The 25,634-nt window shown below is 43.5% G+C and overlaps 1 protein-coding gene across 3 annotated transcripts in view; it reads left to right on the top strand.

Moving 5' to 3' along the window:
- The window catches only part of LOC137538768 (nuclear receptor coactivator 5-like), a 67,314-nt gene that overhangs the window by 13,057 nt on the left and 28,623 nt on the right, over window positions 1-25,634 (top strand). For 2 of the 3 annotated variants that reach the window (XM_068261078.1, XM_068261080.1), the window contains exons 3-6: window positions 12,608-12,637; window positions 15,183-15,257; window positions 18,776-18,858; window positions 23,011-23,137. In XM_068261078.1, coding sequence (XP_068117179.1) covers window positions 12,608-12,637; window positions 15,183-15,257; window positions 18,776-18,858; window positions 23,011-23,137 — 315 coding nt within the window. The remainder of the gene's footprint in view (window positions 1-12,607; window positions 12,638-15,182; window positions 15,258-18,775; window positions 18,859-23,010; window positions 23,138-25,634) is intronic. The other variant, XM_068261079.1, reaches the window with a different exon arrangement.

Raw genomic sequence — 25,634 nt, 5'->3', positions numbered from 1 at the left:
TGCTAAACAGCCACTGTATCAGGCAAGACTATTTCACTTGCCCATAGGCATACCTACACTCCGTGTGCACTGTCCTTTTTTTGTCTATTCATGTTGGGATACATATAATGCGCATTCAGTAAGCATAATTTACACATCTCCCAACTTACAAAAAGAGACAACAGGACAGCACTCACTGAGTGCGAGTATAGTCGGCCTGTGGGCAAGAGGAATAGTCTCACTTGATACAGTGGTCTGTACATTATAGCAGCCAGAGATCACATGCATCTCTAATACAAGCAGCCACATGCACAGGTCACTGACAGGGCTATCCATTCTTGATCTAAGCAAACAAAAAATAACTTTTTTTTTTTTTTAAATAAATGTCAATGTTGGCCCCTGACTTGGTCTATGTTTTTGTCGGCCCGCTGTCTATTTGACACCTCTGTATTGGGGAAACCAACCACAGGCAACAGGTGGAGATGTACAGTTGTGTTCAAAATTATTCAACCCCCACTGAAATTGAGTGTTTTGGCCAGTTTGACATTGATTTTGATAATTTCAGTCATCTTTACAATTAAATCAGAGGCACTTGTAAGTCAGACAAATATAATCTAACATTTATAATGAAATAACCACAAATGTCTTTTCTGTGCTCACATCATTATCAGTTTTATTCAACCCCTAAGTGACATTCATTCTTAGTACTTAGTACAACATCCTTTTCCAGTTATAACAACAGCTTTTAAACGTGAAGCATAGCTTGACACAAGTGTCTTGCAGCGATCTATGGGTATCTTAGCCCATTCTTCATGGGCAAAAGCCTCCAGTTCAGTCACATTCTTAGGCTTGCACGCTGCAACTGCTTTCTTTGAGTCCCACCAGAGGTTCTCAATAGGATTTAAGTCTGGTGACTGAGATGGCCACTCCAAAATGTCAGTCCACAGAACACTATCCCAAAACGTTTGTGGTAGTGTTCTGTGGACTGATGAAACAAAATTAGAACTGTTTGGGCCCATGGATTAACGTTATGTTTGGAGGAGGAAGAACAAGGCCTATGAAGTAAATAACACCTTGCCTACTGTGAAGCATGGCGGGAGGTCAATCATGCTTTGGGGCTGTTTTGCTTCTGCAGGTACAGGGAAGCTTCAGCGTGTGCAAGGTACCATGAATTCTCTTCAGTACCAGGAGATCTTGGATGAAAATGTGATGCAGTCCGTCACAAACCTGAGGCTTGGAAGACGTTAGACCTTTCAACAGGACAATGATCCCAAGCATACCTCCAAGTCCACTAGAGCATGGTTGCAGATTAAAGGCTGGAACATTTTGGAGTGGCCATCTCAGTCACCAGACTTAAATCCAATTGAGAACCTCTGGTGGGACTTTAAGAAAGCAGTTGCAGTGCGCAAGCCTAAGAATGTGACTGAACTGGAGGCTTTTGCTTATGAAAAATGGGCTAAGATACCCGTAGATCGCTGCAAGATGCTTGTGTCAAGCTATGCTTCACGTTTAAAATCTGTTGTAACTGGAAAAGGATGTTGTACTAAGTACTAAGAATGAATGTCACTTGGGGGTTGAATAAAACTGATAATGTGAGCACAGAAAAGACATTTGTGGTTATTTCATTATAAATGTTGTTTTATATTTGTCTGACTTACAAGTGCCTCTTTGATTTAATTGTAAACAAGATGACTGAAATAATCAAAATCAATGTCAAACTGGCCAAAACACTCAATTTCAGTGGGGGTTAAATAATTTTGAACACAACTGTATAAATCCGACTCCACTCAGGTGTCCAGCTGGAACTGGAAGCGGCCACACTCTTGGTAAAACAAAGGTCCTATCGGTGGCACAGCCACTAGGTACCAAAGTACACCCCTCCAAAGGAGGGTGAGAAGCGCAAAGGGGGGTAAGAGGTGCCCAATGGGGAATAAAACTGAGTTAACAACTAAAAATAGGAAAAAAAAGAGGTGGCTTGTCTTAATAACTACAAGTTCATATAAATAGGACTTTTATTAAGTGCAGACAACGGGTTTCGTGGGTCTACACCTACTTCCTCAGGCCAAATAAAGTGACAAAGGTATATATCGAGCCAGGAATAACTTCTAGTGTGTTGATGTCCTTTCTATAGTGTGATGCCCAACACTGTATCCCATACTCCAGATGTGGCTTCACAAGTGATTTACTGTATGTACTCGAGTTTAAGTCTAGACATTTTTGGTCTGACTCACTAAATCAAAGTATAGGGATCGACTTAAACCTGAGTCATGGGCAACACTGAGCCCACTGCAATGTATGTACTATTAATGACATTCCCATTTGCAGCAATTGACACTTTCTTGATAAAGGGAATGCCAAGAAAGCACAGGTCTGACCACAACAATTAACAAGGAAAGGGGCAGGGGGAAAGACTGGGCTGCAGGAAGGGGAGTGAATAATTGCTGCACTTGGGGGCCTGGAGGGTTATTGGCTGCACTTAAAGGACGGGAGGGATTAAAGGGAACCAGAAAGGAATGTTAATAAAAAATAGAACAAGCTTTTATACATACCTTCTTCCAGCCCCATAAGCCTGGATCCCTCCCACGCCGCCATCCTCCGCTTCCTGTATCGGCGGGACCGGGTCCCGTCACTTCCGGTGGACGCGTCCACTTGTCCGCATCCCAGGGGCTCCCTCCATACCCGTACGCATGAGGCTGCGCAGTAGGCAGCCTCATGCGTACTTATAAGGAGGGAGCCCCGTGTGATGCGGACAATTGGCCGCTTGTGCCGGCCGACTGGCCGACTCGCGGCAATGACGGGACCCGGTACCGGCGGATCCAGGCAGCAGAGGACGGCGGTGTGGGAGCGATCCGTGCGTATGGGGCTGGAGGAAGCCCCAGGTATGTATAAAAGCCCCCTCCCCCCCCCAAGTCTCGCGTTCCCTTTAATGGCTGCAATACTTTATGCATTGCAGTCGTTAACTCCTCCTAGGCCCCAAGAGCAGCTGTTAATTCTTCCTAATCCCCAAGTGCAGCCATTAACTTTGCTGGGTAGACTTATACTTGAATCAATAAAAAAAACTCCAGCACACGAGGGTCAAATATTGGGGTCGACTTATACACGAGGTTGACTTTTTTTTTTTTTATTCGAGTGCGTACGGTATAAGGTGTGTACTAGCATTTTGTGATTTTTATGCATCCTAGGATTTGATTTGCTTTAGCTGCTGCTGCTTGGCATTGAGTATGGTTGTTAAATTTAACAATCAGTATTCCCAAGTCCTTCTCCAAGTCTGTTTCTAGCTATATGCCATTTATCATATATGGTGCTCTACAATTGTCACTTCCAAGGTCCCTGACTGTGGATGCCAGAACATCTCTTTTACTCGCATCCCCAGACTACATCTCCCTGCATGCATTGCAGCATGCATGAGATACTGCCAGGAAATTGAAAATTTGGCAGATGCGGTTAGTCTGTCTAGAAGATGGCGGATGCCATACGGCCCGGGGGCCAGAGGAGCAGCACCCTGACACCCCCTCATTATGGATTTTTCTTATGGGGAGGTTGGTTCATTTATTTTTTTTTAAACATTTCTTGGTGCTCCATTTCCTTTAAATTTTGCCACCTGTGCCAAGATCTTGTTGTAAAATGTCACTATCTCCTGCTTGGTGTTTATAATTTTGCATCATCTGCAAAGATGGGAACATCTTACTGTACTCCATCTACTAGATAATTGAACAGGATTGGACCTAGTATAGACCCTTGCGGGACACCACTGCTAAACTGTTTCCCATATTGAACATGATCCGTTTACCATCCCTCTTTGCCTTCTTCCCCTTAACCAGTTCTCTATCCACATGCATACATTTTCTTCTAGTCTTTGTATCCTCAGCTTCTGCGCCAGGCTATTGTGGGGAACAATGTCAAAAGCCCTTTGCAAAGTCCAATTACACTACATCTATAGTTTTTCCAAGATCTAAACTTGTATTCACTACTTCATAAAAGTTGAGCATGTTGGGGAGACCAGACCTGTCTGAAGTAAACCCATGTTGATGAGATTATTCTGTGCTATAAAGTCTTGTATAGCATCCCTTAAAAAAAACAACTTTCAAACAGTTTACACACAACTGATGTTAAGCTTACAGGTCTGTAGTTTCCCGGTTCTTATCTTTTTCCTTTATTAACCACTTTTGGACCAGCGTAGTTGAAATCTACACCCTGTTTACATTAACGTATCCATGGCAGGGTGTCGATTTCATCTTCAGAGTTCACACACACCAGTCCCGTTGTTCGTTCCAATACTCTGAAGCATTCATTGGCTCTTGACCCCATGATCACTGTGAGCCAATCACAGTGATCACTGCCTGTTCCTTAGAAAAACAATAACAAAACATATGTAAAGTTCTTTCCTCCTCTAGGATCCAAAGCGCATAAGCTTGTCTTAGGTCAGTACATAGTGATGCATAAAGGGGAAAATTTTTGATTGTAAACGCCAGACTAAACATGTGGCATTTCAGTTTTGCTTTAAAGAGACTCTGTAACAAAATGTAATTCTCAGCTTTTCTTCTATCCTATAAGTTCCTTTGCCTGTTCTAATGTGGTCTGTCTTACTGCAGCCTTTCCTAGTTGCACAGTGGCTATATTATCTCTGTTATATAATCTAATCATCTTTCCTTTGACGGCTTTGTCGGACTCAGGCAGGAATGTGCTGCTTTGCTTGTGATAGGTAGAAGCTATACACACCCACTCCACGCTCCCTGCAGACTCTGTATGAGTCACAGACTGAGCTTCGATCAGCCTATCACATGCTGGTTAGCAGCCATGTTTTTTGTTTGTAAACATTGCCTAAAACTGGCAATTACAAGCCGGGATTGCAGCAGGGAGTGGCAGAAACGGCACAGAGGGGCCCAGGAGAACATAATGAATAGAATAGTATGCTTTTTATTGTAACAATTTTAGAGTACAGATTATCTTGAAATGTGTCCAGGGTTGGAGCTGTCTTGATTAAGTTTGGTAAGACATTCCAAAGGTTAGGGGTAGCATGACAGAAAGCTCTGGCTCCAAAGGTTTTTAGTTAACCTCTGGACTATTGGATCCTATTGATCTGAGGTTGTGAGAGCTATGAAGCAAATGCAACAAGTCCTTCAGGTATCTGGGGCCTAGGTTGTGTAGTGGGATTTGAATGTTAGCATGCAAATTTTGAAAAGGATTCTCCTTTTTATGGGTTGCCACTGTAGTGAGCAAAGGATTGGTATTATGTGGCAGTGGCAAAGTTGGCCTGTTAACAGTCTTGCAGCAGCATTCTATACTAGCTTCAGGGGGTGTAGGCCTTTATTTGGAAGGCCTGCCTAGAGGTCATTGCGATAGTCCAGCAGTGATGTGATCAAGGCATGAACTATTTTTGGAAGATACTCTGAAGGAATGGGGTGCTTAATTTTTGCAATATTAGGTGAAAGAAGGAATGTTTCACCACAGCTGAAGTGTGCTTCCTGAAGTTTAACCTCCCTGGCGGTATGATTCCTTCTGATTTTAGGGTCTATATGCGGTACATTTTTTTTCATGTGCTTTTAGACCCTAAAAGCATGAAAAAAAATCCTATCCGCTGCAGTTTCTCCGTCCTCCGGGTGGCGCTGTAACCCTATAGTGAGATTGCCGGCTGTCGTCATGACAACAGACGGCGGTCTCACCAGGATTAAGCAAAATCGCGGCCGACGTTGTGATTCCCCGGGAGGTGAGTTGAAATGCCCGCTGTGCGCATTGCTCTGCATAGAATCTCCAGCGGCTACCCTTAGTGTAGGTCAGGGTTACCGCTTTTGAGCTGCGGTTTTCCACCCTGACTGTAGCTCGGGGTTACCAAGGAGGTTAATCATTGAACCCAAGCTGTGCAGTGTTGGAGCTAGTAAGACAAAATAAACTCTCTGGTCCTTCAGAGACCGCTGTGCTCTGCAAGTGGTTAAAGTGTTCCTGAGATGAAAGATGAAGGAAAATGAATTCCAAAATGTATCAAGACATTTTGCAGAACTTAAAGGAGAACTGTAGCGAGAGGTATATGGAGGCTGCCATATTTATTTCCTTTTAAGCAATACCAGTTGCCTGGCAGCCCTGCAGGTCTATTTGGCTGAAGAAGTGTCTGAATCACACCAGGAACAAGCATGCGGCTAATCTTGTCATATCTGTCAAATTTGTCAGAAACACCTGATATGCTGTATGCTTGTTCAGGGCCTATGGCTGAAAGTATTAGAGGCAGAGGATTAGCAGAATAGCCAGGCAACTGGTATTGCTTAAATGGAAACAAATATGGCAGCCTCCATATACCTCACACTACAGCTCTCCTTTAAGGCCATTTGTCCAGCAGCTGAAGCACAGCAGAAGATGACAAAACAACAAATCCAAAGCATAGAAGTAAATCAACAGAATGGCTTAAACAGAAGAAAATATGCCTTCTGGAATGGCCCAGTCAGAGTCCTGACCTCGGCCCGATTGAAATGCTGTGGCATTATCTCAAGAAAGCAGTTTACACCAGACATCCCAAGAATATTGCTGAACTGAAACCGTTCTATAAAAAGGACTGGTCAAGAATTACTCCTGACCGTTTTGCATATCTGATCTGCAACTACAGGAAACGTTTGAAGTTTTTGCTGCCAAAGTAGGTTTAACCAGTTATTAAATCCAAGGCTTCACATACTTTTTCCACCTCCCCTGTGAATGTTTACACGGTGTGTTCAATAAAAACACGGAAACATTTAATAATTTGTGTGGTATTAGTTTAAGCAGACTGTGATTGTCTATTGTTTTGACTTAGGCCCGGTTCACATTAGCGGTCGCCGTCCGGAATCGCCGTGCCGGAGCCGGACCGCATGCAGAATGGACGGAACGGACGCACGGCATAGCAATGAAAGCCTATGCGTCCGTTCACATGCGTCCGTTTCGTCCGTATCCGGACTCCGGCATAAGACCCAACATGCGCTATTTTTTGGTCCGGCTCCTCCGGCAGCCGTATCCGGAGCGGAGCCGGACTGCACCATCCGGCCAATACAAACCAATGAGAACCGGAGAGCGCACAACACACTGGTTAAAAATCCGGATGTTCTACCCCACTTCCTATGCGTATTGAAGCGGCGATTTTGGATGGGGACACATGGGCAAGCATTTTGGAGTGGAGCAGCAGTGATTTTAAACGTGCTGGAGATGTTGGCAGTATGTCGGAGGTGGAGGTGAGTGCTAAACAGCGGAGGGCCTGATTCCACAGGTCCACCTTCTGCTGACCTCCCAGACCCCAACATTTTTATTCCTTTTCTACTATCTTTTGCCAAACGGATCCGGATCGCATCCTGATGAACACCTGATGCAAACTGACCGGATCCGGATCAGAACCGTACGGTTCCGGTCCGGATCCGGTCAGGTCATCCGGTCCGTTTAGCAGAGAACCGCAAGTGTGAACGGGGCCTTAGATGATCAGATCACATTTTATGACTAATTTGTGCAGAAATCCATATAATTCCAAAGGGTTCACATACTTATTATTTTTTGCTACTGTATGGTACTAGCCCTACTAAGAAATTATCAGAAGTCATTTTCTGTAAAGTTGCAGGTAAAATGTTATTGTCTAGTTATTTTAAGGAACTTTACTTCAGGGTAAGAGTTTTTAGTTTAGGTGAGTTTAGACATGGTGCTCCAATCTTCTTGTGTTATACTTTTGTGATTGTCTCAAGTTTGTAAGTCCCATTATTTAATTTGGAGCACTGTTTTAATATGTTGGTGCGGTATAAATAGCAATAATAAGGACAATTGTAGTCCCAAATAGCAATTTTAAAAAGCAATGTGATAGTTTACATAGTAATTATAGCGAATTGAGTAGAAGAGCAATATTGAGGCTTACAACATTTCTCAATCTACTCAATCTATGTTTAAAGTGTGGTTGTACCAGTCAGTGTATACTGTGATCAGTATGAGGTTAAAACATTTGGCAGATGAGAATAACATTATCTTGTAACAATCGGACAAGGGATGGGCTATATCAAGCAGAAAGTGAACAGTCACTTCTGGAAGATGTGGATAAAAATGGGCAGGTGTAAAGATCTGATTTTGAGAAAGGTGAAATTGTGATTCTAGACAACTAGGTCAGAACATCTCCAAAGCTGCAGGTGTTGTGGAGTGGTTAGAACAGTGTTTCTCAAACCTGTCCTTGTGGCTCCCCAATTCTGCATGTTTTGCAGGCAACAACACCTATGCACAGGTGTCTCAGCTAGGTGGATTTCATGTAGCTGAGATACTGATTACCCCACCTGTGCATAGGTGAGGTTGCCGTAAAAAAAAAAATTGCACCGTTGGGGAGTCACGAGGACAGGTTTGAGAAACACTGGGCAGTGTTCTCCCCAGAAATTTTTTCCAGCTGGGTGGCATGACAAAGTAGCTGGGTGGCGTGCGAGGGGAGAATGCAACTCTGCTTACAGAATAAAAAGAGGATGAGGAGGCAAGCCGATGTACCTGCTAAGTACACACAATGCAATTTCCGGACAGATTTACTGTCGGGTCGACAATTTTCAACATGCCTGATCTGATTTCCGATTTTCTGTTCACTTCTATAGGAAATTGTGCAGAAATCAGATAGGACATGTTGGGAATAATCGATCTGACAGTAGATCTGTCAGAAAATTGCATTGTGTGTACCTAGCAGATTGTTTCAGATTAAGGTGCTCAGGTCCCTTTTTAAGCAGACCTGAACAGAGAACTTCCTCTCTGCTCTAAAAGATGCACAACAGCATAACCTTTAAAGGACAACTGTAGTGAGAAGAATATGGAGACTGCCATATTTATTTCTTCTTAACCAGCCTGGCGGTATGGACGAGCTCAGCTCGTCCATCACCGCCGGAGGCTGCCGCTCAGGCCCTGCTGGGCCGATTTTCTTAAAATAAAGAGCAGCACACGCAGCCGGCACTTTGCCAGCCGCGTGTGCTGCCTGATCGCCGCCGCAGCGGCGAAAGAGGGTCCCCCCAGCCGACTGAGCCCAGCGTAGCCGGAACAAAAAGTTCCGGCCAGCGCTAAGGGCTGGATCGGAGGCGGCTGACGTCAGGACGTCGGCTGACGTCCATGACGTCACTCCGCTCGTCGCTATGGCGACGATCTAAGCAAAACAAGGAAGGCCGCTCATTGCGGCCTTCCTTGTTTATTCTGGGCGCCGGAGGCGATCGGAAGAACGCCTCCGGAGCGCCCTCTAGTGGGCTTTCATGCAGCCAACTTTCAGTTGGCTGCATGAAATAGTTTTATTTTTTATTAAAAAAAAACCCTCCCGCAGCCTCCCTGGCGATCTTATCAGAACGCCAGGGTGGTTAAACAATACCAATTGCCTGGCAGCCCTGTTGATCTATTTGGCTGCAGTAGTGTCTGAATCACACCAGAAACAAGCATGCAGCTAATCTTGTCAGATCTGTCAGTATGATCAGAAACCTCTAATATGCTGCATGCTTGTTCAGAGGCTAGGGTAAAATTATTAGAGGCAGGGGATCAGCAGGACAGCCAGGCAACTGGCATTGCTTATAAGTAAATATGGCAGCGTCCATATCAGTTTCACTTCAGTTGTCCTTTAAAGAAAAACATTTGTTACAGCTGATACAAATGCTGCAATAAATCTGCAGTGTGTCCACTTCCTGCTTTCTTGGAAGCAGATATGTTAACATTCAGGGCTTTTCAAATGAGCTTATCTGCAGTCATGTGACACAGAAAGAGATCAAATTACACAGGCTAATCTGTGTAAATACAGGGTGCATTTCTCCATTTTCCTGCTGTCCTGTGCAAAAGTTCAGCTCCACTAAGTTTCCCCAGTGTGCAGGGGGAGGGGCAGCACTACAGACAGAATACAAAGCTGGGGCCAGTGGGAAACACGCACAGCAGGAGACAAGTGCACAGGGGGCTGCTTCAGTCAGCCTGTCATTAAACATGCTGTGCATGGCTGTGTCTCCTCTGCGCACCCCCTCCCCACCCCAAAGTAAATTAACATGCAGAGGTCTGAAGGGACATCACTTCTGATCTCCATGTCTCCCTCCAGCTGGATTAAACGTGCAGCTGCCGGTTTCAACTACTGAGGCATGTTGTTTAGCTGCAGTATGTAGGAGAAGGAGAGACTACATGAGCTGCTCTGAGGCTGTCCCGGAGACCCACGTGGCTCATCTCACTCCTGGAAAGCTGCTGCTGTGTGGGCGTTTTTTTTTTTTTTGCTTAGCTCTCTCCGGTTTCATTAACGAGAGTGAGAGGCACCGTAATAAAACAGATCCTATCACTTGGAGAGCAGTAGGAAAAATCGGAGCAGGAGTCCCGCCCCTTACAACCTGTCCAGCCAATCCCTCCCTGTCTCACCAGAACACTTGAGCTGACAGGCAGAGGAGCGCTCCTTCAGTGTACAGCATCAGCCTTTGCTATTGTGCGAGGCTGGCGCTGACTGAAAGCAGGCAATGGAGCTCTCTTATGTGAAGTTTACTAGAAGCCCCAGGCGAGCACATAACAGGTGGGCGGGACTTCAAATCAGCCGGGCGGCCCGCCCACCTAATTAGCCCTGGGGGGAACACTGCTGGGTTAGAACATACAAAAAGTTGTGCAAGTATGAGTTGGTTCCTAGTGTTGGTGTTCAAATTCGGTATAGTAAATTTGATCACATATATTCACGGATATTTTTAAAATGGCCCGTGTGTTGATGCCCTTATAAAAGATCATAAATAACCAAAGATGCAAGTTGTTTTTTTGTTTTTCTCAAAATTAATAGACATGATTTCCTATATTGGTATCACACATCTCCAATCCCAGTCAGGCATTCAGCCTATTTATATGGAGAAGAATAGTCACTCTGCTGTTTGGTAGTATTGTCTGTGCCACACTGAGCATGGACAAGAAAAAGCAGAGAGTTGTGTGAGAAGATAAGAAAAGTAAATTATAGATTTGTATGTTTGTGCCAAAAGGTACTATAGGACCATCCTCAAGCAGCTTGTTGCTTTTGTGATGAGTGGTAGAGCTATTACTAAGAATGTCCATAGGACTGGAACCAGCCTGCGTGGAGGTGGCTGCAAGAAGAAAATCAGCGTTAGGGCTGGCGCACACCAGAGCGGTTCTGGAGCGTTTTTTAAAACGCTTGCAGGGGGAAAAGGGCTTGGCTAATGAAAGTGAATGGGGTGGTGCACACCAGAGCGGGTCGTTTTTTCCACAAACGCAAACTCGGGGGCTGCAGCATTTTTTTTAGATTTCTGAGGCGTTTCTGCCTCAATCCTAAAGTATAGGAAAGTGGAAAACCGCTCTGAAAAACGCAGAGCGGTTTTCCAGGCGCTTTTGTTACAGAGGCTGTTCAGTAACAGCTTTACTGTAACACTATATGAAATCTGCTACACAAAGCGCTCCCAAAAACATTAGGCCTGTTTAGAAAACCTCTCTAAACATGCCTAGAATCGCTCTGAAATCTGCTCCAGATGTGACCTCACAATTGATTTATACATGGGCAGTAGTATACTTGTGTCTCATGCTTTTATTTACCTTTGTATCCATTCCAGAATTGTATTTGTTTTAGCAGCTGCTGGTTGGTATTGAATACAGTTGTTTAACTTGTTAATCAACCAACATTCCCTAGTTTTTCATGTTTGTTGTTTCCAGCTGTATCCCAGCTTTAATGTGTTCCTCCATTGCCATATCATATACAAAATGTATGACCTCACATTTATCAACATAAATTTTCACCTGTCATAAACCTGCCCATACAGTCATGCTGCCAAGATCCTGTTGTAATATGTCATTATTTTGTGGAGTGTTGATAAATCTACATAATTTTGTATAGTCTCCAAAGATGTCCACATTTATTATGTATACCATCCACTTGGTCATTAATAAATACATTGAGAAGCACTAGTACTGACTTGCAGGACCACTCACACACTCACTTTCTCCTAGTTCTTCTATCTGTACTAGTCTGTTGTGGAGAACAATGTCTAAAGCTTTTGCAAGGTCCAATTTGCATGCACTAGTCCATATAAGCTGATCATTTTGGTCAACCGGGGAGCTATCTTCAGTAAACCCATGTTAAGGATGAGAAATCAAATTTTTATGAAATAACATACCGTATATATCATTTTTTTGGGGGAGGGTATATCATAAGATACCTTCAGTTTACAACCAACTAATATTCAGCTTCAAGGTCTGAACATTTCTAGCTCTGATTTCTTTCCCCTCCTTGAATGGAGGCAGAACATCAGCTATAGACACCAGTCGTGTAACTAACCTGTTTGAGAGCGAGTCACAGAAAATAAGAGGAAGTGGCCCTTTGATAACCAAGCTTGCCTCCTTTAAAGAGTGATGGAACTCCCATTAGTAAACTCTTGTACCTATTGCTAGGTACAAGTGTAAGTGTATGGGTCACATACATGGGACACTACAAAAACTTTTGGTGTGACCAGGCTGAGCTTGAAAAAGTCCTTTATTATATCCACATTAAATGCAGTTGTTGATTGGTGAAGATGACACTGGAAGATTAGTGTATTTTCTTATAACTCCATCGTTTTTTTTTTGTGTGTGTTTTTTATTCATATATATATTTTTTTTTGTACGTGTAGCAGTTTTACTTTTGTGTTCTCTTTTTTGTAATATTTTTAAGAATATTTCATTGCTTATGTTTCACCAGGAAGCCAAGTGGGATTCCTCGCCTTTTGGAGTAAGTTAGTCTCTTTAGTTCTTTGGGTATGAGCTCACTAATACATGGCATATATTATAGATTGGTATTTGCTTTGTGTTTTTGCCTCTTTTAGCGGTTTTCCTCTTCACATGACTAAAGATGATCCATTTCAGGGTTTATTGGCATTACAGCCAGCTGCCTAGGGTATTCAGGAGTTGCTGCCTGCTACCATAATTGCCATAATTGTATCTTAAGAGGTAGTTGCTTGCTGCACTAACCAGTTTGTTTCTTTGCAAGATGTGCTAGTTGATAACTACAACCAGCACTATATATCTAGGTATATTTATTAAAGATGAAGTGAGCACTTTCGCTGATCAATAACTGCATATGTATCCCTTGGTTGTTGAAGAGCAGGCATAAATACTGCAGCCCCCTCCCCTTTTTCCCAGAGTCACAACACCCACACCAAGAATGTCAATAACAAGTCCCCACTCGCTTCAACTGTTATCCATTTTCATGCTGCATTATGGTGCATCATCTCACAATTATCAGCATTTCATTGGCCATGCCTAATCACTATGTATAAATATATAAAGGGTCCATAAAGAAAATCATGTAAAATTTTGTTCACTTTAAATTCAGACAAAAAAATTAAATAACATTTTAGAGCACACATTTCAGTATGGAGGAAAGAAAGTTTTAATTTGCAGCTTCAGAAAGCGTGTTTACTGTAACGGTGGTTAAAATGTGAAACGTTTCATCAGCTCCAGCTGATACAGTAGATGGCTTTTTTTTTTTAAACAGCTTCCGGACCTTGGTTGACATCTACGCCCCTGTTTGGGAGGAGCTGTTACTCCTGCCCAGGTGTAGTTTTCAATTATCCCCACCATGCTGTCCTCTTCTTTTGCCATTCCCAAAGCTGTCCATATCGCTGCACCCGATCTCTCTGCTGTCACACTGACGACACAGCGTCCGTGACTCTTTCAGGAGCCAATTTCCAAAAGCATAAAAAAAAAAAGCAAAAAAATAAAAAACTTACCTGTATTTCCAATAATAAATAGTAGAAAGTCCATTTATTTGCATTTTGGTCAACTAGGTTTTCTGAGGGAGGGTGCTTTTGCTTAGCCCCCCCCCCCCCCCATGGCTTAAAAAATTTTAGTCTGTGATTCAGAGATGTTTGTTGGAGCTTGATTAACACCTTGATTTATAAAAAAAAACACAGAAAAAAGTTACTTAACCTCCTTGGCGGTAACCCCGAACGTACGGGGTAAGCCGTGCAGGAAGTTTTCTCCGGCCATGCTCGGCCGATTTGTTTAAAAAAAAATTTTGCTGCACGCAGCTAGCACTTTGCTAGCTGCATTAGCACACCAAACGCCGCCGCGCGCTCGATCGCCGCTATCCGTCGCGCCTTGCGGTCCCCCCCCATTCCAGACCCCGTGTGCTGCCTGGCCAATCAGTGCCAGGCAGCGCTGAGGGGTGGATCGGGACTCCCAATGACGTCGGTGACGTCATCCCGCCCCATCGCCATGGCGGCGGGGGAAGCCCTCCAGGAAATCGAGCCCTGGGCTCGCTACATGATATAAGGAAAAAAAAAAAACTGCTGCGCTGCCTCCTGGCGGAATTTTTTAGACCGCCAGGAGGGTTAAGAGGGCCTCTGGCTTCCCTCTACCTAGGTTAGTACCTTTTGGGGGGGGGGGGGGGGGGTGCAGGTTCACTTTAACTTTGTGTGGTTACTTTGGAAATATAAGACAATGTGCAGTATTTCACAAAAATGAGTACACCTCAAATTTTTGTAAATATTTTATTACACCTTTTCTTGGGACAACACTGAATCTATCCCGGCTTGATACAACGTAGTCTGTGTACAGATTGTATAACTGTAAATTTGCTGTCCCATCAAAATAACTCGGCACACAGCCATTTTAATGTTTAAACAGCTGGCAACAAAAGTGAATAAACTCCTAAGTGAAGAATGTCAAAATTCTCGCCAATTAGACATTTTACCTTCCCAGTGGTCCTATTACTCATTAGTGTTTCAAGGTCACTTGTGTGAAATTGCCAGGAGATGTGCACACATTAGTTGACTACACCTCCCAGTACTCACCGCAGCGGCCAGGGGCACTTGACATCACTGCTGGTGCTAAACCTTCTGCACCACCAACAGCAGCAAGACTGATGCCCTAGTATAGATGGGGGGGGGGGGGGGGGGGGGCATGCGACGGCAATGGAGCAGCTCCTTCCCCCTGTAGGCAAGTAAAGCAATGTTGCCCCTCACAAGCCCACATCATGTATGTCCCTCACTCAGGGGAAGGTGTACACACACACACACACACACACACACACACACACACACACACACACACACACACTTTTTTTTTTTTCTTCAAAATAAGGTGTTCGGATGCCTTTGAGTCTGTGTATGTATTCCTTCTATATCATGGTTTTTCTCTTTGCAGGCCACATCAGATGTGATTTCTTGCATATTTCATAGTTAACTTTTCAGAAATTGATGTTTACATTTTATATTCATCTGTTAAAATATATATTTACACCTTAAGGTATAATTGTTTTTATCTCCTTTTAGCATTAATCCCTACAAGTCGAGCCAGAAAACCACATTCTCTGAACTTTTTCCCAGAGACGTGGAAGATCAAAACAGGTGAGGGTCATGCATTCTGTATTTGTGTCTTTGTTCTAGCCAAGCATGTTTGCACCCTTTATAACTATCAGATTATCCCCATTGCAGTGTCATAAAACCAGTGAGGATAGCTTCAAACCAGTAGGAAACACCAAGTGCATAAAGCGTGTGTTGGAAAACATTTTTGTGATAATCTCAATATGGGCTGCTCAAGTGAGAAATACACACAGCATTACATTAGCAAGAGCTTTTTAAAATCACAAACTCTTTGAAAAAAAACTCTTGCAGTGTGAACCAACCCTTAGTGTTTACAACTTGGTTTAAAGCCCTAATTTTTAACGCATATGATCATGAATTTACATTACTTAGCAACACAAGGTATTGCGCGGCAGTATTTTTTTTTTTTTAATATATAAATATGCTGAAAGTACTTGGAGGACTGGGCCCTGTAGTTCCTTTAGCATTGCAAATTCATTGGACAGACCACGCCTTAAGTCTTTGTAAAGACCACTCCTCTGTCCCTTCACTATCAATCGGACTCCTCGCACCTGTTCCTTTGCTGCAAACAAAGTCCGTGTTTATTTATACTTAAAGCGGACCTGAAGATTATTAAAATAAAAAAATTAATTTACCTGGGACTTCTGCCAGCACTCTGTAGCTGTCCTGTGTCCGCATACCTGGAACAATCCTCCGGTCCCTTGCTGCGACTCACTTTCTCTTTCACTGTTCGCCGTCCACTGCGCCTGCGCTTCCTTGTTCGCGCAGTGGCCGTTGACTTGTAAGGTGCTGATGAAGAAACGGAGCCGCGGCAGGGGACTGGAGGATTTTTGAGTACCGACACGAGACAGAATGGCTGCAGGGGGCTGGGAGAAGCCCCAGGTAAGTGAATCTTTTTCTTTCTTTTTTACCCCCCCTCCCCCTTCAGGTCCGCTTTTAAAGAAAACTTAGTGTGTTTTTAATTGGGGGGGGGGGGCAGATGGGACACATGCATTTTCTCTGTCTCATGACATGCCTCTGTGTCCCCACACTGCCCCCCTCCCCACCCCCCGCGCTATAGCCCCCCAAGATTAACAACCATATTTGTCACTAACTTAAAGGTAAATGTGTGGGAGAGGGATTCCCTGTTCAAAACACCCGCCATGGGCGCTTCTGCAGGATTTCCGGAGCTGCCATTGGGCAGCTCTCTCTTCCTGGCTCTGCCGCCTGCCGCTTCCCCAGCTCCCTGACTACTGTGAATGAGAGAGTGAACCTTTCATTACCCAGAGGTCACGAAAGTGAAAGTGGGCCATTGCGGCCCAGAGTAGAGCGGCTACCTGATCCGCTCAGCTCCCCCAGATCAGGTAGCCTAGGATTTTTTTTAATTTTATGAGCCCGCCTCAGACCCTCTATAAATCCCCTTTTGACTGCCCTTTAGCAATGGAATACATTGATGGTACATGTCTGATGTCTGTCTGGGTACATGTCTGATGGCTATTGTTGTTTGCAGGCAAGCGGCAGCTTAACCCTCCTCACTGTGGAAGCATAAGGCAGGGAACACACTTGACAGTTTTCGTACACGTTTTCTGCACAGAAAAACTGAGAACTCATGTTAATCAATGTGCTAGTTCACACTTACTGTGTTGTTCGCATGCAGAAAAAAACCTGGCATTCTGCATGATGACTATGCACATTTTGGCAGTTTTCTCTATCAATTACATTAGCTGCTGTGAAAAAAAACGCGCGTGTTTTCCTGCATGGAAACACATTTGGTGTGCAGAAAAAGTATGCAGAAAAAATGCGTGCGGAAAACTGAAAGTCAAGTGTGTTACCTGCCTTAATTTTGGCCTGACCTGAGTGCCGCCATAGACCTAATGTTAACACGTCTATAACGGCACAGCAGGATTTAGGGCTGGTGCACACCGAGCGGCTTTTTCAGCGTTTCTGCAGCCGCTTGCGGCTGCGGATCCGCTTGGTCAATGTATCTCAATGGGGTGGTTCACAACAGAGCAGGAGGCGTTTTGCAGAAACGAAAAATGCCTGGGTGAGGCATTTTTTGGATTGCGGGTGCGTTTCTGCCTCAATGTTAAGTATAGGAAATACGCAAACCGCTCTGAAAAACGCCTGTTCAGAGCGGTTTTGCCGGCGTTTTTGTTACAGAAGCTGTTCAGTAACAGCTTTACTGTAACAATATATGAAATCTACTATACTGAAAACCGCAGCAGCAATCTGCAAAACTCTAGCAAAACGCCATAGAAAAATAACAAAAAGCGTTTCAAAATCTGCTAGTATTTTGCGGATCTGCTAGCGGTTTTTGGTGTGCACCAGGCCTTAAAGTGTAATTCGAGTGCCGGACCTTGAAATGCTTCTTCCACCATGTTGCTACAACTCAGAGGGGACATAGTATTTATCCACTTTGCATCCAGACCTTGTTTCCCCCTTGTGGACCAGAGCAGTTTTTCTACATTTTAGCTATGTCTCTATTTAATTGGCATCAACTTTATCCCTACTTATGACACCTAAATGAAATATATTTTTTTTTTCAAGACAAACTAGACTTTCATTGTATGGCATTTTTTTTCCCTCAAACAATTTTTTTCTATGCATTTTAATGGAAAGAGGGGGAAAAATTGAAAAAAACCACATTTCTCAGTTTTACATATTCCAGTTTAAAAATGGAGAGCTACTGTAGATTACAAAACACAGGTTTTGTTTGGCTATTTCTACTATTTATCACACAACTTAAATTATGTTCCTATCACAATTTATGGTGAATATATTTCACTCTGAAATAATGCTACAGTGTGCATTTTCCACTGTTAAAGTGGACCCAAATTAAAAATACAAGATTTCAGAAATAAAATCTATTTTCTAAATTATAATAAATAGCAGCCCTTTTTCAGCTGCATGATGACACATATAAAATATTTTACATTTGTTGGAGGAACCCCTCCCTTCCTTTCAAATTGCCGGGACAGAATCCTGCAAACTGGTGGAGTAGATGGTGTCCGGCAAAGGAGGAATTGCCAATGGCTGCCACCTGTATAACCCTAGTTATGAAGAGATTTTTGTCTGCAACTATACGTTGTAATGCTGTAGTGAATCGCAACGAATGGATACACCTCAGACAGTGCAATCTATACACTTTTGATGTCCCTGGAGATTGCATCACTGTGCATTGCTGAAAACTCAATCGGCATTGCACAAGTGGGGAAGGGCCCTTGCTCTTTGGGGCCAGTACTACTGCTATAGGTCAGCAGAGTCTTCTCTCCCTTCAGGGAGTCTTTATAATGAAAAAAAGCCATGCTGAGAATCCCCCATGAAGAGCTGGACTATGCAAAAGTTGTCGATTCTATGAGATCTCTACTACCTACTGTAAGCAACAGGAAGATAGGAAAGTCATTTATGCCTCATTTTACTCTGAAACCTACTTCTTATTTGTACTGTGTTTACATGTATTTCAATTTTACAATTTTTCGCGATAGTGATCCTTTAAATAACTACATCTTTTACTTTATGAATATTACTTATATTTATGAATAAAACTTGTTTTCTCTTAACAGCTTTGAAGAATTGTTTGGGAAGAAACATAATTATACTACTGGGACAGAGGAATATTGTGAGAGATACCAATATTCCCAGGACAGTAAGCAAATCAACTACATGCTACTTCTGCCCCTCCCCCTCCCTTACCCCTTTCCTTTTAGTTCAATAATGCAAGTTTAGAAGGTTTGTTACTACTATATAGTGTTCTTGTGTGACTGAAATGCTAATTTAAAGGGATTATAAGGCCTCGTTAACGCATTTAAGCGCATGTAAATTGCATGGGTCCACTTAAAAAACGCATTGAAACGCGCATCAACGCATGCATTTTTTAATCATGCTCTTACGTTTCTGAACGCACCCAATGTGAATGAGGCCTAAAGTCTAAAGCATACTTTGCACATACAAATAAATACAATGAATAATAATAATAATAATATTCCTTAACTGGTTCCGGAGCATGTGGTGCTGCGGTTCTGACTGGACGTAGATCAATGTCGCAATGATTGTCCCCGCCAATCTCGCTGTTCTGCACCCTTCCGCAAGCTCTGTGAGCAGCTCAAGAGCCACTTTCATTGGCCCCTGACCATGTGATCACGGAGAGCCAATCCTATTGGCTCCCATTAATAGACAGCGTCAGGAGCCAATGAAAGCGGCTCCTGACCGGCTGTCAACACTCTGCCGTCTCTATGAGAGGAGCCTGCGGCGATGGGGCAGGGTCGTGACCGGCGAGAGCGATTGGATATGTGCAGCGATTCGTCGGGAGGCAGCAATTTACCGTGTCAGCAGTAGGCCTAAACGATTTTAGGAAAAAATTGAATTGAGCGATTTCTGTCTGAAATTGCGATTTCGATTCACGATTTCCTTCAAATCAAGCTTTCTTCCCCCTCTGTCCCCCTGTCTCTTTGTGCCCCTTTATGCCTCTTCTGTGTCTCTCTTGCCCCCTTTGTGTCTGCTCTGTTTCTCTGTGTGTGTCTCTCTCTGTACTCTCTCTGTGCCTCCTCTGTGTGTCTCTGTGCCTCCTCTGTCCTCCAAGCTGCATTAATACTGGACATAGCTTCCAGCACAAGTCCAGCAATGCCCGTTCATCCACTTCGCCTCCTGCGGGCTCTAATGCAGGGATTACTTCCTGTATGTCATGTGACATACAGGAACCCAGAGTTTTGCCAAGCACAAGAGCCGGCAGACCGCAATAGAGGACAGACAGCGTTTTGACTCGTGCGGAAGGTATGTCCAAAGCAGCGGTCCGCACACACCGGGACTTTGGGGAAGTTTGAAGCCACTTCTTCAAACTTCCCCCATGTGGAAATGTGATCGCGATAATTGCCATATTGACGATTCCGAAATTGTGATCCTGGTGATCGCGATTTCGGTTTAAATTCGATTTATCTTTCAGGCCTAGTCAGCAGTCTCTGGTCCTTAAGGGGGCAGAGACTATATAAAATAAACCTATACTAGAAAAAAAAAAAAAACTTCTTATACAATGAATTGTATGTGTAGTATAGATATTTCATAGAACATTAGTAGCAAAGAAAAGTCTCATATTTTTATTTAGTTATATAGCTTTTTTTTTTTTTTTTTTTTTTTTTTTTTTTTCTTTAATAATATTGCATCATTCTCTAAAATACAGAGTAGTTTGTAAACTGCAAATCTTAAACTATGAAACAAAGCAGAGCTAATGATCCTTTGAACTTTCCTGCAGTAAAACCTTAAGAGCCCGTTTCCACTAGCCACCGTGCGCAGCTGCGAGTTTCCTAAGGCAGAGTTTCCCCGTGCGGTTTGGCTGCAGGGAAACTCTGAATTCAGACCGGTTTCCGCGCTAGTGGAAACTGGCCCTACAACAAACAAGAAACCGTGGGAGACAGGTTGAGATAAGTGCTTCAGAAAACAGCACTGTAGACGGCAAAAGCTTGGTCGGATAGCTCAGAGAAGCTCCTTTGCATAGATAAAGTTTTGCATAGATAACGGAATCATTATATCATTCGTTTATTTTCACTTCAGATTCCCTTTTAAAGGGGTTCTCCGGTACCTACAAAAAAAAAAAAACTGCCACTTACCTGGGGCTTCTATCGGCCCCCTGCAGCTGGAATGTCTCGCGCCGTCCTCCTCCGATGCGCTGTTCCCCGTGCCGACACCGGGCTAATTATTAACTAGACAAATAGAACTTCGTGGCCGCATACGTGATCCCTCCCGTGCGCGTCAGCGGGACCTTACTGCGCAGTATGAAAAAAACTTTGTACTGTGCCTGCGCAGTAAGGTACCGCTGACGTGCGCGGGAGCAGTTCTATTCGTTTAGTTAGACGAATAATTAGCCCGGTGCCGGCGACGGGGAATGGCGCATCGGAGGAGACCGTGGTACATTCCAGCTGCAAGGGGCCGATAGAAGCCCCAGGTAAGTGGCAGTTTTACCTTTTTTGTAGTTACTGGAGAACCCCTTTAAGGTCCATTTTGTCAGGAAAATAGTTAATTTATGTTTTGAGACGTTGTAGGTTTTCTACAAGCATTCCAGTTTACTTTCAAACACTGGCATAATATACTTATCTATGTAAAAAGTATCTTGGCTGGTACTTTAAAATGTACATTTACTAGATGGATTCTTGCAAGTTAACTTAATTTTTTTAGTTATATTTTTTTTTTTAGTCAAAGAAGTCTTGTCATATTCATGAACAAAATAAATTGTATATGATACAATACTGTATAATTTTATAGAAGATCACAATGATCTAGCATTACCAAATATAGGATACAGTAGTTGTACTTTGTATCAAATGACTCAGGCCTTTAGGGCCATACAGTATGTGCCAATGTATGGAAAGCAATTTGCATGAGTGATGCAAAGGGCCAGCCTCTTTACCTTAATTTATGACACATTAAATCATCTCTTCTGGATAACTACAGCTAGCTCAGAACGCTTATTTTTTTAAGTTATTTTTTTTCCCCTTTGGCATTTCTTTAAACCATACATCATACCACGAGGACACTTCAGTATGAGGATTACACACCCCTAGTGACCAGGCTATTTTGTTTTACAAATGAGTACTCTGCAGCTTTAATGGCTTGCTGCAGAGCCACACAACCGAGCACATAAATGAATCCTCCCCCTCAATATTTTCTGCCCACCAACAGAGCTCTCTGTTGGTGGGTTTTGATCGCTGCTGCAGTTTTTTTCACTTATTTTTCAGTTTTCTTTCTTTCTCTTTTTTAAATAATAGAAACAATTATTTATTTATCCCTCCCCCCGAAAGCCAATCAGAGCGATCAGCCTTTTAGAGCCGATCGCTCTCTGAGCCTCTCCAGAGGACAGCCAAGTGTCCCGGCTGTCCCTAGTACAGCGCTGCCATAGATCGCAGCGCTGTACAATGTAAATTCGCCGTCTACCAGTCTGCTAGCGGCGATCGTCGCTAGTAGACCTCCGTCATTCCAGCGGGAATGCACCGCCTCCATACACGCAAGTTCTGTGCACTAGCCGCGCACGTGCGCCAGGGGTCATGCATGACGTCATGTGTATGGAGGCGGCGACCAGCGAACTCCGGCGGTGTTTGTGAAGATGGCCCAGCGGACCCCGGCGGTGTTTATGAAGATGGCCCAGCGGACCCCGGCGGTGTTTATGAAGATGGCCCAGCGGACCCCGGCGGTGTTTATGAAGATGGCCCAGCGGACCCCGGCGGCTCTGCACAGCTGTAGGACGGCCGGTGTCCCTGCCTACCGCTGCCACTGAAGAGGATCGCGCTGCGGGACCCAGGAGGAAAGGATGATGCTGAAGAGGATCGCCGACAGCCAGGTGGAGGACCGCGGCTGCAGGATCAGGTAATGTATAGCGGCGGTTCAGCTTCCCTGCGCACTCTGCATTGATTTTTTTTGTATCTTTAGCATATAAGACACACCTACTTTTCTGCCCAAAATTTTGGGGAGAAAAAGTGCGTCTTATATTCTGAAAAAATATGCTATATAGTCACTGTTAAAGTATGTCACTGAAAGGAGGAAGCAGGCAAACAGAAGATGATCTGTAAAGAGGACTATGTGGAGCATATTAACCCCACTGAGCATGTACTCTCTGCCACTGTGGTTCTAGATGGTTTATCTTCACTTATCAACCTTGTAACTAGTATCTCTTGCTTAATTTTGGGTTTTGCTCAAACTACCAATCGTGTTTTTTTTCAACAGCAATCCAATTTTTTGTACACTGCTCCAGCTTTTTGAGAAGCAATTTTCATTAATATCAACAATCTTCCTTACCTCGGTATTCTTTCTATAGGTAAACAATTCAGCTCTGATGATCGCAGAGAGAAGCTTTATTTGCAGTTTTACCAGCAGATACAAGATGAATATCACAAGGAGAGACCTTCAGACTGTGTGATAGTGGCCATCACCAAAGAACAAATGTAAGTACTCCCAGAGTACAGTAGTAAAGACAGTAAGGCTGATCTCTGATATTTAAAACAATTGTTTGTTCACAGAAAGTTTGGTTAAAAGTACTGTACAGTAGGAGTACATATACTCTGGTCATATAACTAGTAAGTGCCACTAGAACCTTTGCAGCGCATATTGTTTTGCAAACCCACCCGGTGCAAACTTTGTAGTGTGAGTTGACCTCCTTTGAGAACCATCATGTTCATATTTTCCTGGTCCACACTTAAAGCGGAATATAACCCTGCATTCCAACTTTGCTCTAAAACATTATTTACAGCATATTATATGCAACCAGCATTTTTCTTTTACTACACCAGCATTGAAAGGGTTACACACAGAGCTTTGAAGTTCCATGGATAGAAATGCAGACGCATCCGAAGTTTAGATAGATACATTTAAGTAAACACAATGTAACAAGTGGTGAATGTTACACACTCTGGCTGTCCTTCAGCTCCTGCACTGTCAGAGAGTGTGTGTCACATTCCACACTTGTTACATTGTGTTTACTTAAATGTATCTATCTAAACTTCGGATGCCTCTGCATTTCTATCCACGGAACTTTAAAGCTCTGTGTGTAACCCTTCCAATGCTGGTCTAGTAAAATAAAAATGCTGGTTGCATATAATATGCTGTAAATAATGTTTTAGAGCAAAGTTGAAATGCAGGGTTATATTCCGCTTTAAGCGGAGTTTACACATGGTGCAATTTGCTATTTTTTTTCCTGCATGCAAATTGAGATCCGAAATGACATTTTTCCTTAGATCGCATCTGAATCCCCATTGCCGCACATTGGCACAGCAGGGGAATTTGGATGCAAATTCGCACTAGCTTAGATGCTGTTTCGATTTCTGAGACTTGCGCAGCCTGTGAATTGCAGCTTGTGGAAACAAAGCCTCGGGTGTTTGACAGGCATACCTATAAAAAAAAGCCGGGAGACTTGGGCACAGGATAAAGCCAATATACTCCTTACCCTGCTCCTTCACAAATCCCGGCGGCTTAAATTTCTATTCTACCTCCAGGTCAATGTGGATGGTGGGGAATGATGTAATTTGGCTTCCAGCTATCGCTAGAGGCCGAATTACAGTGTTTTAAAAGTTACTTCTCTCCGTCTTCTGATGGCCCCGAAGTTACTCACTGTGCGCTGCTATAGCCGTAATTCATGTTACGGCCTATGGTGGCGCCGGCTGCACCCAAATCTCCTGTGCTGTTTTAACAGCGTTCGTCTTGACATCGTTTGTGCCATGTTAATCCAGTATAATCTCCATTGTACTTGGTGAGGCCATTTCACACTGGGCACTGGTTAACTTTACTTTTTTATGACTGCATTGTGTGGCAGTTTACCCTGATCAGTGTACAGAAGAGCAGTTTGGATTTTGACCCAGCAGCCACTTTTATTCTATGGAGGGAAAGGGGGAGGACAATCCTAATTGTCCTGCTGCTGCTGCTTATTAGTGATTTGCCCGGTTACAGCATTGCCTTCATCTATGCCCCGTAGCACCTTCTGATGCCCCCTGAAGAGCATGTCTCAGTTTTAGCGGAAAACTGATGTGGTGCAGTCCTCCATTACTTCCAGTAGTGTGTTCTTTTTTTTTTTTTTTTTTTTTTTTCCTGTTTCTCCCTAGCCAGCTAGGAACTCTCCCAAGTCCTCCATTGTAGAGTAATGGCAAGAATGCTTTTTGAAGGTTTTAGTTACCTCACTCGTCCTACCAGCATGCTCCTTGTTGTCCACTCACATGCCTGGGCCACCTAATGGCCTAATTAGGGCTACCTAAGGGCTTCCTGTCATACCACATTACTGTTCAGCCAAAAATATGTAGTAGTGTACTATAGAAAAGACGGCAAAGGGGCTACAGAGTATGACTGTGCACAGTCTTGCTTTACCACAATTCGCTTCAAGCTCGTCAACTACTTCACAATGGTCTGGTAAGTCCTACATGAAGCGGGATTGAGAAGTTGTGTGTTGCATCCCCTCCTCTTCTGCTTGCATACCTTCCTTATGATTACATTGCTGGTACTGTTCACATCTTGGCCTGTGTGCACGCCTGTTGCCGATTTAAGCCACTGATGGGAGTAAATATTGATTCTCTTGTTAGTTACACCTGTAAAGATATTTGATGATTTCTGCAACAGTCATGTTTTCTGCAACATGTTTTCTGCAACAGTGTACTGAAGGCAAAAAAAAAAAAAAACTTTGACGAGAGCCAGATTGTAATGGCTAGAGAACTGGGTCAGAGCTTCTAAATGACAGGTCATCTGAAATGCTCACAGCAGGCAGTGGCCAGTACCTGTGGTCCAAAAACTAGCGAACATAGGGAACTAGTGACAGTCCTGTGCACCCAAAGCTTACTAATGCATGTGGGAAGAACTGTGCGGCATCATTTGGTACATAGCTAGTGATGGTGATAGTTTTGTTTTTCAGATTTCTGTTAAAATCTTATTAAATGGTGTAACAATGGTTACTCCAGTTTG

This window comes from Hyperolius riggenbachi, chromosome 11 (assembly GCF_040937935.1).
Source record: "Hyperolius riggenbachi isolate aHypRig1 chromosome 11, aHypRig1.pri, whole genome shotgun sequence".
Classification (NCBI taxonomy): domain Eukaryota; kingdom Metazoa; phylum Chordata; class Amphibia; order Anura; family Hyperoliidae; genus Hyperolius; species Hyperolius riggenbachi.
Note: the sequence above shows the minus strand (reverse complement) of the source record. Positions and strands in the feature narration are given on the sequence as shown.